We start from the raw sequence: 14,036 nt of genomic DNA, 5'->3' as shown, positions 1-14,036 counted from the left end.
TTAATACTCACACTTTGAGTAGCATAACAAAGATATTATTTATCTTAAATACAAATGGATTTACTGTGGTGTGAATATACGACAGGGAGACTACTACTCTTCACCAGTCTCCTCCACATTTTAAAGCAATAATTGACAAAGAAAAATATGTTTCACACTAAAAAACACTGCTTCTTGTCAGCCTTTTCAAAATGTTCATCTAATACTAGTAAGTACGTTTGGTTCTCCAGTTACATATTTAAATTTCACCAGCATCAGCACATATAGTTTCTATCCAAGGGCTGCTGCCAACAAAGAAGCTCTTTGCCAGTCCTTTTAACCATTTGATGTGCCATCACAAAATACCGGACTTTGTTATAAGCTTACACAGAATCTGGTTTACAAATCAATCATCTCCCAAGACAAGGTTTAACACAGGACATGTGACTGTAATTGTACCTTATTACCCTGACACACTTCAACTTTACCAAAACCACGATAAGTTTATGTAGAGCTGACTTTCCTAAGAAACAATAAGAGAGCATGGAAACATAAAATAAATTGTAAGCTGTTACTTGAAAGGCTGGAGCCCCATGTAACTTGCAGATCAATTTATTCAGCAGTGACTTCCAGTAGATCAACTTAGTTTTTTGTTTTTGTTTTATCTTTATCTCCATCTATAGACAGATATAGGTAGACAGATGTATATTTATATATCTTTACATAAATGTTTTACAATTCAGATTTCATATCCCCCTTTGCTCTCACATAATAAGATTTTCAGTAAGATCTGTCATATTAAGAACAGCAAAACAGTTGGTAACGGTTGCTGAACAAAATTAAATTTTGGCATACCTAAACATTTCTGAATGTGAGATCTGCACCATAAAGTTGTTCATGCATGTGCTTTCATGTTCTTTAAGGAAGAAAGAAATTGAACATGTTCAACATACAATACCTTCACTGTCACATGTAAAATTTGAAGAAGTCCTGTGGCACCTTATAGACTAACATAGATGTTTTGGAACATAAGCTTTCACGGGCACACCAAAATATCTGCCAGTCTATACAGGACTTCTTGTTTTTGAAGATACAGACTAACTTCGCTACCCCTCTGATACATAACGTTTGATATTTCTTACGAGTAGTTTTGATCATAGTCACTTTCATTACCAAAAGCAAAAGGCATAATCACATGGTGAATGAGTGTGCAGTGTCCCCATTAAATGTGAATTTACCTGTTTGGGTCTTACTGGGATGATGCTGTCCACCTGCTCCTGGCTGTGGAGGAGGACTTGCACCTGCTTGTCCAGTACCTTGTGGTGGGTTTGCACCGGTCAGAGTTCCAGTAGGCAGTGGCTGACCTCTCTTTAAGAGCTGCTTCTGTTCTTGTTGACGGAAGCGTGGAGGCACCTCACGAGGCAGGTAACGGGATGCAGCTGGCTGCTGCCCATTAGCAGATGCACGCTTGCCATTGCTGCTGTTGGAAATAGTGCTGGTGGAAGTACTGGTACCAGTACCGGCAGGCTGGGGCTGGCTTAAACTGGTCTTAATAGGTTCTGGCACTGTATAAAATGAAACACATATTAGTTTAAAAAGGAAGAATTAAAGATAATTTATTCAAAATGAATGGGTAAAAAATTGCAAATGTAATCTCTTTTAGAAAAAAAGTAAAACATACCAGAATTATACACAAATATATAAAGAAACTTCTACACAGCAAAATGTCAATATTTATTTTAAGCATAAACAGTTTGTATTACAAGGGATAATAGCATCAAATTAAACAGTGATTACGTTTTTCCTGAAGCAACAAACACAGGAATGAACAGTGTAATACCATAATTACTTCACAAAATAAAGAGGTTACTCACCTTCTGCACTAACCACAGTTACTCAAGACATGGACACTCTACTCTAGGTGTCTACACCTCCCTGCATCTCACATCAGAGATTTTAGGGTTGTAGTGTCCGTTTGGCACACAGAACATTTCTTCCTGCCTCGTGTCTTGCCTTGAGGCTATCTAATACTGTGCAGACCATGGGTGTCCAACCTTTTGGCTTGCCTGGGCCGCATTGAGTGAAGAGGAATTGTCTTGGGCCGCATATAAAATATATAATATAGTTAATGTATATAAATCACATAATAATGTTAAAAGTTTACGATCTTGTGGGGCCGCATTACTAGCTGTCCAGGGACACATGCGGCCTGCGGGCTGGACACACCTGGTGTAGACAAACCATTCTCAGGTCTCTCTCTACCACAGAGACACTTATTAAGCACTCTGAAGTACAGAAGAGGAGGATGGGTCATTGAGCACCTACAGGGGGACACAACTTGAAGCGTACAAAAACCAAAAATCTGTAAGGATGACCAGCGAAGAGTACAAATATATAACATGACTATGCAGTGGTGTAATCGGGAAGGTCCAAGTGCACTTGGACTTGCAGCTAGCAACGGATGTGAGACGGAGGAAGAACGGTTTCCACAGCCATGTTAGCAATAAAAGGCTGGTCAGGGAATGTGTGGGACCCTTACTGAATGAGGGAGGTAACCTAGTGACAGATGATGTAGAAAAACCTGAAATACTCAATGCTTTTTGCCTCTGTCTTCACAGACCAGGGCAGCTCCCAGAGTGCCGCACGAACCTAGAGGTTTAAGTCCTAGCTTGACAAAGCCCTGGTTGGGATGATTTAGTTGGGACTGTCCTGATTTCAGCAGAGGGCCGGACTTTATGACGTCCTGAGGTTTCTTTCACTCCTATGATTCTAACCTGAAGAACCACAGTTACAGCAAAAGGCAAGTAACCTTTTCGTTGATTAATGTGCCTCTGTGTGTGCCACTGTAGGTGAACCTACAGCAGTATTCCTGATGGAAGGGTGGAACGTCAGAGTCAAATCAGTTACTGTTGATAGTTCCAAACATAGCTTCTGATGCTGAGTCATAAGAGATTGCTTAATGTTCCACAAAAGTGTTAGCAGACACCCAAGTTGCTGCTCTGAATAGATCTGATCATAGAATCAAGAATCCCAGGGTTAGAAGAGATCCCAGGATGCCACCAAGTTCAGCCTCTGCACAAAGTGACAGGAATGTTTTTAATGAAGCTACAAAATGAACACAGATATTGTGGAAAAAGTTTAAAATTCCAGACAAAGGCTAAAGATTGCAGGAAGCAAATCAGTTATGTCATTCAATATCCATCTATAGAACGTCTGTTTCAAGACCAAGGTTCTCTTAGACCTCTCTAATCAAAAAGAACAGTTTAGGAGATTTTCTGAAGATGTTTGTTGCAACCAAATACAACAACAAAGCTCTCCTAACGTTAAGTATATGTAACTCTGCTTCTCTCTCAGCATGGTGTGGCTTTGGGAAGAAGGCTGTGAGGACAAATAAATTGGTTTTTCTGGCAACAGCGTGACCTTACTCCTTAAAAAAAATTATGAAGGGTGGGTATGCAATTGAAGTATTTCCCCAATTCTCTAAACTGAGATGATGGCTACTACAAATGCCATTTTCATAGATGCATAAATGAACATGTTACCACAGATTAAAAAGGATGAATTGTAAGGCTTCTAAAAACCATGTTAAGGCCCCTTGCAGATGTAGGACATCCGATTGGTAAGGAGAGGTTACCAATGCTCTTCAGGAATCTTTTCATCATAGGATGAGTGAATTTGGAGTAGTCATTTGTCTTATGAAAGGTTGTTACGGCTGTGAGGTGTAGCTTTACTGAACTTAGCTGAAGTAACTAAGCAACTGAAGGCAATTTCTGGCCAAGGTCCAAGGGCTGATCTGAATGGCATCAGCTAAGATGCTCAAGGCGTGGAACTTGTATAAAGAGAGGAAGACTTTGGCCTTTACTGTATTTAGGTAAACTCCTATGAATTCTAGATGTTGCACTACAGTCAGTCTCGATTTTTGATTGTCAGTTGTGGTCCCAACTGCATGAATATATCTATAGTCTTTGGCTTGTCTAACAGGGCTTCACTGATGGTTATGCATTAAGTAGGCTGTCACCTAGATAAGGAAATATCACACATCCTAATTTACAAAGATGTACCACTATTCACAGATAGGACTTTTGAAAACACAGGATGATTTGTTGTACTACTTTTCTCTGAAGACATGTACATCCCCATAGAATCTTGACTCCTTTAGTGTGTGGAGTGAAGCATTTTTTCTCTGTGATGAGTATGTAGGGTCTTCCACAGTCATTTGGACTTCTCTTGGGAAGCCCAGAAGGTGAAGCCACAAAGCAACTCACATTACCACCAAAGCTGATATGGAGCGGGCAGCTAAATCCATGATGTTTAATGCAGTCTGTAGTGCTGTCCTTGTCACAAGCTGGCTCTCAGCACTCATGAACTGGAACCACTCTTTGACTATTTAGGGATGTTCAGAAAGGGCGTTTAATTTCATGAAGTGATATTGAATGTATTTTGTCATCAGGGCCTCATAATTCATAATCCTAAACTGCAGAGTTGCTAATGAATATGATTTCCTGCTGAATAAGCTCTGTCCTTGTCATAGGGTGCTCACTTTGCTTGATGCTGCATGCCATGATTACCTATAGCATCTCTCACAAGGAAATTTCAGTGATGGATCAGAAAAAGGAAGTCTGTGTATTTAGCAGAGATAACACTTTTTGTCCGCCGAGTCAATGTGTTGTCATGACCAGCATTTGCTAGGTGATTTCCGGATAAGTCTATTGGGGTCTCATTGATCAGGAGTGCAGTAAGAGCTGATGAGGATGTCCAGCAGCTTGTGTTGCAACTCCTTTACTTCTCTGAGGGGAATTTAAACTAAGTCTGCCACATTTGCTGAAGTCTTGAAATTGGATGAAATCATATGCAGTTCATGGTGGAGAAAAACCGTAGCTTCATCTGTATAGGATGGTGAAATGTTTGTTGCTGTAGTAATTTCTTTATGCAGGCTTGCCACCACCTCCTCAAACACCTCCTTCTTGAGGATCATGGGGTCCAGAAAGGGAAGCAGAGGAAGATAATTTTCCTCTATAACTATGTGAGACACTTCAGTTCTACACAACTGGTATCTCTATGTTGTTCATTGGTCCCAATGTAGCCATTGGAGTGGTGCAAAGGTTATGGGTAGCAGTACCCAAGGCTGTCCATGCCAAGTGGGTGACCCTTCTATTGTGGCTCTGCAAGTATTTCTAGGTGACTGATCCCTTGACCTAGGGGAGCTATGAACTGAGACTGAAGATCTGTTATCATCCTAGTCACTCAATAAGAGGTGGAACAAATATGGAGGCCCATTGTGAGCATGTCTCATCTGAAGAAGTGGGTCTGTCCCACAAAAGCTCACCTAATAAACCATTTTGCTAGTCTTTAAAGTGCTACTTGACTGCTTTCTGTTTTGATAGTGTATAGACTAGCACGGCTTCCTCTTTGTTACTATTCATTCTGTAAGGGTATTCAAGAAACTGAGATGAGGTCAGTACCACAAAGCCAGTGCCATGAGGTTTTTTGTGTTTGAGACCAATGTTGATGGGCACCTCAGGTATTGTTGCTCTAGGGAAGTCCTGAGTCAAAGGCTCATCTAAGTGAAAATTCCATCACAAGGTGTCTGAGCTTTACCTGACAGTCCTTTCATGTCCTCTTCTTCAATTTCGAACAGAAAGTACAGTTTGGCAGTATAAGGAATCCTCCTAAGCAACAGCTGAAGCATGGGTGTGTGTCACTAACTAGAACAGCTCCTCTGTATGCAAGACTGTGTTTAAATCCAGGGGAGCTGGGCATGTTTGGAGTTTGTTCTGTGTCCAGTCCCACTCCCCACCCGCCACTCCGAAAGAAGATAAAATTAGTAAGGAGGAGATAATTGCTTTCAAAAGCCACAAACAATATTGTAAAAAAGGGAAAGAGAGTAATATTAACCTAGATAAACCTTACTAACTGCCCTAAATGAAAATTAAAATTTAGAAATTAGTCATCTCTTGTACTCTGCTGATACTCCAACTCAGGCCAAGGAACTGAGGATGGTTTGCCAGAGCAGCGCCAGATAGCCTCAAAGGAAGGAGTAAGACCCGGAAAGCACAAGTGAAGACTGAACAGACACTGCTACTTAAAATCTGAAATGTAAGGATCAGGGCTGCAGATACACCTATAGCAGACCATCCCCAGGGACACTGTTCAAAGAAACAAATATGACTTCCTCTTACTTTAATAGATGCCTAATAACTTATATGGTAGCTAAAAATATCAAATGATGCTTAAATAAAAAAAAGCATTCAACCACTGTTTTATCCATAGTGGTCAGAATAATACGCAGCTGCAGCAGTGTTTTGCTTTAATACCTATTTTCTTAATATTAAATAACCCCCTTCTATCATTGAAGAGAAACGTGTATGTATTGGCTGAAAAGCAACTGCAAGGGATAAGCCATCTTACTACTTTTTAAATTATCATATAAAGAACTTTGGATTTCATTTTAAGATACATTTGCATATACTACTTACAAGCTGAACCTCTTTAATCTGGAACTCTCGTTCAGTGACATCCGTAATCTGGCATGATTTTAGTTAACTGGCAACCACTTATCATGGGTGTGGCCAAGTTTCTGGTGGTCCCATAAAGTTTGCTTACAGCCACTAGTTCTGACTCTCACTGTTCTGTGCTATATGACATCACGCAGAAGCTAGCTGGGTCAAGGTGTATAGTAGATCAGCCAGTACAGGATAAGGGGGCCGTGTATTAACAAAGCCAAGCGAGCAGCTCAGCAGATGGAAGGAACACTTTGAAGAGCTACTTAACTACCCTGCCCACATGGAACCTCTGCAGTTACCACATGCAAACATACCTCTCCAAATTAACGGCAACAGATATACAAAAGAAATCAGAAAAGCCATTGCACACCTGAAAAGCAGAAAAGCACCTGGTCCAGAAAACATCCCCACAGAAGCATTCAAAGCAGGTAGTGAGACATCAGTCAACATGATGTATAATCTATTTGGGAAAATCTGGGACAGCAAGGAGATCCCACAAGACTGAAAACATGGCTCTCTTATCAAACTTCCAAAGGCGGCAACTTGAAGGAATGCAACAATTGGAGGGCATCACATTACTGTCTATTCCACGAAAAGTGGTCAACAGGAGTCTCTTGGCAAGAATGAAGACAGAAATTGATAGACAGCTCAGGGAAAAACAGGTTGGGTTCCAAAGCGACAAATCTCGTACTGACTAAATAGTAACTCTCAGAGTGATCGTAGAACAGAATACTCTTTTCATTTCAATGTATGTTTATGTTCTATGTTTATTCAGACTCCATTCTGTTGAAATTAGTTGAGAACTTCGAAACCGGAAGATAACAGACCATGAATCCCATTGATGACTCAAAACAGTGATATTCTAAACAAACAACACATGCTATAGCTGTTTCCTAACACACCATGCTAACTTTAACATATATTGTTCCTTATCTACCACCCTCTCACCAGATCTGAGGTGGGCCTGAGGCCTCTGGACTTAACTAAAAATGCAGTGACAAACTGGTTTTGCAAGCTCATATCCCCTTAACAACAGAAATTCCTGGCTACAGAGAGACAGAATCTAACTCAGGGCTGGACAAAATACAGCCTGTGGGCCAGATTTAGCCCACCAAGCTGCTGGATCCAGCCTGTGCACACAGCAAGGATCCTCAGACAGACTCCCTGCTTAGATTCCCACCCACCTCAATCCCTTACCCAAAGCACCCTTCTGCCTCCAACCTCCATCCCAGCCTTTGCACCTCCTCCACTAATATCATGGGAGAGTGTGGCCCTTGACCACTTCCCACATTCTTGGAGTTCTCCACCCTCATCAAAAATTATTGCCCACCCATGATATAACTACAGATACTTTCATAGCACTGAGGAGCCTCAGTCACAGAACTGGACTCAACAGTGTGGTACAGAGACATATCGGTACTTGACACAGAGAACATTCAATAACTCTTTAAACAATGAATCTACCTTTCATTTTGGAGTCTAGATGATTTTACCTATACCTCTTTCTAAAATAAACTAGAATGCAATGGAAATGTGTTAAGAATTTCTAAATAAATTTCAATGGAAAAGGAGAACCCTTTTGACTATTCTACAATGCAACAGTGTTTTGAAAACTCAATAGTGTTCTCACATGCTGCAAAAGAAAATTTTATTGAGAAAGCGAGACCTTATGAGAAACAAAATAATGTTTCTTCAAATAAGCATAAAAATCAACAAATTTACCACATATGAAAATGGATTTGGTTCTGCAGCATAAGTCATTTTTAGTTTCACATTTCCCACAATTCAAAATATTTTCATTTTAATGTCTCATTGCTTTACTGTACATTTTTGCCATTGCAGCCAACCTTTAAGAAGCTTCAAGTGTACAGTATGAATTAAATTCGTTCCTTCATTTGAATGTAGTCCCTCAGGAAATGAATTTCAGGAAAGCTCTTTGCAGAAGTACTGCTGTTAGAAAAAAGCACAGCTTTTACTTGTTAACAACAGATGCTGTATAAGGAGCTATGTAAGGTAGAACATGAAGGTCACAGTTCTTCCACCTGCCATGCTGTCATTGAGAAGGCTACCTCAATTAAGACTTACCCATCCTCAGAACTTAAATCTAAATCAGTGGTACTCCTAGTTATGAGAGTCAGGAACCATATTTGCAATCACCATCAACCAAAAGAGATGTTGGACTTGAACCCTCTGCACCACCCCACCAAACACAAACAGTAATATTAAATATGTAAGTATTATATAACCAAATATCCTTAAATTTTCAATACAAGGAAAATTAAATTTAGCTGCCCTTATTTACTGCATGCATTTAATTGCCTACCTGTCCGATTTATTTATTTATTTATTTATTGAATTGGGCAAAGGAATTCATTTCACTCCTATATGGGAAACAAAAAATAACCATGTTCCCACTCTTCTCTAAAGTATCCATATTTGAATTTGTATTTCACTTTTGTCACTGCTCTCACCCTGTACAGTTTCTTACCCACAGCAAGGGACAGTAACATCCATAACAGCAATGCATTGTGATTGTTCACAGAATTTTAATTGGTTTGTACACTGGGAACCTAGTGTTAGCAGTTACAGAAGGCTGGTCAGACTCCCTGCTGTTTACTTCTCCCTGCTCCACCCAGGTCTTTATCATTCCATGCAGCACAAGGAAACTGGTGTGGCAGAACTAAATACAATATTAGACACGATGCCATGAAATCAGAGGGGTCCCTCCTGCCATTCCATCAACATTAGGAAACAAGTTTTTTTCTTGTTTTCTTTTTTTTAATTTCCATTGTTTAAAATTTGAAATAAGACAGATTTTTTTTAATTTGGAAAAGCAACATATTTTCACAGGTACAGAACAAAAACCGTAACACCTGATATTTTAAGTGTGTCCATATACATTTGACAGTAGTAATACTTCATACATATAACTATTAACAGCACAAACATTCTACACGAAAATGACTGCTTTAAAAAATTATTAACCAAGCATTTTCAGTAAACAGACTATAGCAGCACTTGCCTAATTTTGGTTTTATAAACAAAGTTTGCCTAGAACTATAAAAGTCCCAGCAGAACGTATAAAGAAAAAAAGGCATGAAGGGCCCACTCATGCTGCTTTTTTAGAATGAAAGTATTTCCACAAACTATTAATAAGTTAAAACATAAAAATGCTCCTTATTTTGAAAGCTAAAGAAAAAATCAATCACCTCTTTGCAGGTAGTAATAAAAAATAGAATTTAAATAAAATTAACATCCTTCCAAAAATGGATGAGTACAATCATGGTATCTGGAAAAGAAACATTACACCACTAAGATTAATTAAACAAGGCATATGAGGTAGCTAGCAAATGGATTAATTCCAACATTCTACACCTCAGGGTATGGGTATGGAACACATTTTGTGTATCAAATGCAGCAATAATTATTTGGAGAGTTTATTTTTAAATGACTACAAACTGTAACAAGCTCTTCAAAAATTCTCAGTAAGCTATTTTCAGTAAAACAGTCTTCAGCAGCATCTAAACAGCAATAATCATTTGTTACTGCATTATGGGAAAATGTCTGCTGCTGTGAATGACTACATTAGATTGGTTAATACTTCATATAATGTAGCAGACCTCATAACTACTGCACAAACTGTCACAAGCTTGAAAGCAGCTTTCTTGATGCAACTGACCTTTCTGAAACGATGGATATTCATTGCAAAATGTATCAACAATGTACAAAGGCATGTTATCTTAGCAAACCTTAAGCTGAGCGCATACCAGAAAGCATTCTTTTTGATAAAACACGGCAATGTTTGTGGTCAGTGGAGGCTGACTGGGACATGGAAGCACTGTGCTCCATATATTTAATCAGTCCAAGGGCCAATCTAGAGACACCTTGCCAATAACAGAAGAAGCTGCCTGTCAAACCTCTTAAAGGAAGGTATTATATACTGTCACAACTGTTATTTGACCCACTGTTTGAAATACAGAAGTCTAGGCTTTCATTACATCATTTGTGCCAACTCAAGCAATTTTTTCTAAAGTAATATATTTTTAAATGACAATTTTTAACATTGCATTCTTTGAAGCAACTCAATTTTAAAACTTCATTGAAAGAAAACTACACATTTTTGATGAATGGAAGAATTCTGTTGAACACAAAAGCACATTTTTAAGAGTACCAGAATATATGATGTAGATTTTTTTTTTTATTAAAATCTTAACATACTAAAAAACTGCTTGGTAGTAATAATGGCTCAATACTTATTGCTATCTAAAAGTCTTAAGCCAATTTTACACAAACAAATCCAATAATTACTGTATATGCTTTTCAATGATTACAATCTCCAAGGAATCCCAACCACACATATAATGTTATAAGCCATCATACCCCCTGAGACTACAAGCCATTGTATTGCTGTAATGAATAGGAACAGTCTACCAGATTTCAATTTATACAACAGTTTTAAAGTACATTTTTGTGACATAATGAAAGAAACGAAACACCCAACCATAGTAGGATTTTTTAGAGTTTGCTATAACTACATAATTCTATGCCCATGGCCCCTAGATGCGCAAACTAGCATTTGTTTAAAAAAAAAAAAAAAAGATAGATTAAGGAATTCTGGAACAGGAATAGTTAAAACCAGAAATGCATTCTTGGCTTCTACTGTGACAGGATTTATTTACAACTTCTATTAAACCCAGCAGCTCCACTACTACTACATGTGAGAAGAATTTTTGATTATACAAAGTCAATGCTACTCTGCATTGAACATACCATGCCAATGCATTTTTTCTTCAGCAATTCATTCAGATCATTGTTTGATGGGTTTATGAATTCATTACAGGAAACAGACGAATCCAATAATTAAGAATTATTCTCCTAGACCATCACACTGGCAATTTCCCCCGCCCCCACCTTGCTTTCCCACTCAAAATTAACTTTAATCAAGCCACTTCCTTGATGTCCGAATCCCCATATATGTATACTGCACAGAGAAACAGAAGTTAATAAAGCCCCTTACAACAGTAAAAGCCTTTTAGATAAAGCAGAGAACATTAGCACGCCCATACATAAGCACTGTTTCCTGAAACCAGATACAAAAAGACAAAAGCTCATCCAACCCAGCTGGGAAGTAAAAATTCTATGTCAGAAACACAGGTGCTCTGAGGAGTAATCCATTCATTTTTAGCTCCTGGAAAAATTCTTACAGGAAGAACAACTTATTTTTCCTCCAATTCATTTTGCAATGGTGAATTTTCATTTAGCTTAATTGCCTCTTTTGTCTACTGAGTTCTGACATTTTTCACCACAGTGACATCTATTGCCAAACTGAAGGTATTTCAGCAAAATTGTTACACAAAAGCTTTACCTAATTATTTGTATACAAAAGCTTATCCTTCTCTCTCTCCTTACAAGCTGAACTTCTACATAACAATGCATTTCCATTTGATACTGACACTGCAACAAGATGGTTCACAAGAGACAGAACTTTAAAAAATAACTTACAAAACAGTTAAACAGGGCTGAAAAATTTACAAAACTGCACTTTTGACAATTTCAGCTTCCTCTTTTTTACTCCCAGTCCTCACCTTGCTAGATTTATCATCTTTTGTTCCTTACATGTACTCTATTCCTTTCCCTATTTTCTTTTCAATCTTCCAGATCTCTCCTTACAACAATTCCTCTCCCCCCGCACCCCCACCAATTTGCCTGACTCTCACCCAATCTATATCAGGGTATACCTCACCCCTCTCATCTTCCACTCATCCTCCGAGACTTTTATAGATCTATGAAGTTTGAAAAATTTACCAAGTGCCACATTAAATAAAGATCAAGATACTCTGCATCCCACAGTAAATGACAATCCCACCACTGTATATGTGCCTCTTAACCAACTTCTTAGTCTTATAATAGGATGATGTCCATGTATCATATTCAATGGCTAAATTGTCTGTAACCTGCAGGTAGCACACACACAGAATTTCCAAGGGGCATACTCCGTTCATTCATCCCCATTCCAGAGACAACTCTCCGCTGTGACAAAGACAATGGTTTCTGGCTTCCCCTCAGTCTCAATTTGGGGACCCTCCTTCTTTGAGAACAGCTCAAGTTCACTGCTGCACGTAACTTTCAAAACCACAGCAGAATGTGCTGTTTTCTTGTTTCACTGTTGCATGTGGCATACCTTATAGTAGTAGTGAAAAATGACACCATGCCAATCTATTTTCACTCTGCTCCATCTTGGAAGGGCAAAAAAAGACACAGGAGTTCCAGGTGCAGACTTTACAAATCAGCACTCCATCAGTTTTTACCCAGTTCACATTTGAAAAGCTGTCTTCAAAACTTTTTCTTATTTTTTTTAGTTGGGGTTCCACAGAAGTGGATGACACTCATCCAGGAAAAATTCCTCCTCCCTGTAGGATTGTTGCTGTTTCTTTCTTTTTTTTATTTTTGTTTCTGAAGTATTCCTTAAACAATATACTAGTTTCCTGAGGAAGCTCTTATGGCCAAGATTAAGTGTTTCTAGTTTTGTTAATACCTTACTCCTGGGGAAATCTGATGCACCTGAGGCCCAGAAGAAAAATGCCTCTGCACAGAATTGCTTTAATTTGTTACAGAAAATGGTTTCTGTAGGGAAGCAAAGAGAAGCTGCACCAGCTAGTGCTCACTCACCCCTCACAGCAGCTCAGATCTGTCTATTCAGGCAGCCTGGCTGATGAGCGTGGAAGGAGGAAAATAGGGGGTAAAAATTACTGGTGTAAAGGTGGCTGGGGGATGCCCTTGCCACATAGGAACAATACTTCCAGGGGGAAATGGGGGAAGACAGATGGAATTTTCCCCGCCCCTTCCCTACAGGACTGGGTCATATCAAGCCCTAGAAACTTCTCCTAGCTGCAGGAATCTCTGCACCGCAAGTTTGAGGAAGGGTTTCCAGGTGAGAGGAGGTTTGGCAGACAGGGAAACAGTTCTCTGTACAGCACCCCACACACACCAAACGTCCTCAGTATCAGTAGCTCTTGCACTCAGAACCCCCCCATACCAAACCACCACCCCACCGAGCCTCAGCCACTACTGTCATCCGGGTCAGGAAACTTGAGAAGTGTGCTGCTGCCTGGAGCTAGATTTCAGGATATGATGGAGTTTCTATGAAAGCTGATCAAATCACTGGAAGCCTGCCCCTCCCTACCTCTCCACATGGCACCAATGATACTGCCAAGAATGATCCTGAGTGGGTCACCACTGGCCACCAAGCCTCAATTAGCTGCCCCTGGATCCCCGCCCCACTGAGCCCTACTCCCCTAACATCTGGACCCCACACTGAGCCCCATATACTCAGACCCCTCTACCAAGCTCTGTCCTCCTCCATTCCAGCTCCTCCCCACACTGAGCCTCACCCACTTTCATCTGGACCCCTCAGGGAATCCCATTACTGTTGCACTAAACCCCCAAAGAGCTCCTGTGCATTGAATCAGTATTCCCTATAGATTGAGCACTTGGGCAGTTGCCCAGAAGAGATCCAGGTGCTGCCCTGCTGATTAGGAGAACATCCACAGCGGT

General features: G+C 39.7%; 1 protein-coding gene across 5 annotated transcripts in view; it reads right to left on the bottom strand.

Moving 5' to 3' along the window:
* The window catches only part of TNRC6C (trinucleotide repeat containing adaptor 6C), a 170,199-nt gene that overhangs the window by 78,647 nt on the left and 77,516 nt on the right, over nt 1-14,036 (bottom strand). For all 5 annotated transcript variants that reach the window (XM_075015003.1, XM_075015005.1, XM_075015004.1 and 2 more), the window contains one exon: nt 1,218-1,544. In XM_075015003.1, the coding sequence (XP_074871104.1) occupies nt 1,218-1,544 (327 nt within the window). The remainder of the gene's footprint in view (nt 1-1,217; nt 1,545-14,036) is intronic.

Source organism: Carettochelys insculpta, chromosome 20 (assembly GCF_033958435.1).
Source record: "Carettochelys insculpta isolate YL-2023 chromosome 20, ASM3395843v1, whole genome shotgun sequence".
NCBI lineage: Eukaryota > Metazoa > Chordata > Testudines > Carettochelyidae > Carettochelys > Carettochelys insculpta.
The sequence above is the reverse complement of the archived record's forward strand: the minus strand, read 5'-3'. Positions and strand labels throughout refer to the sequence as shown.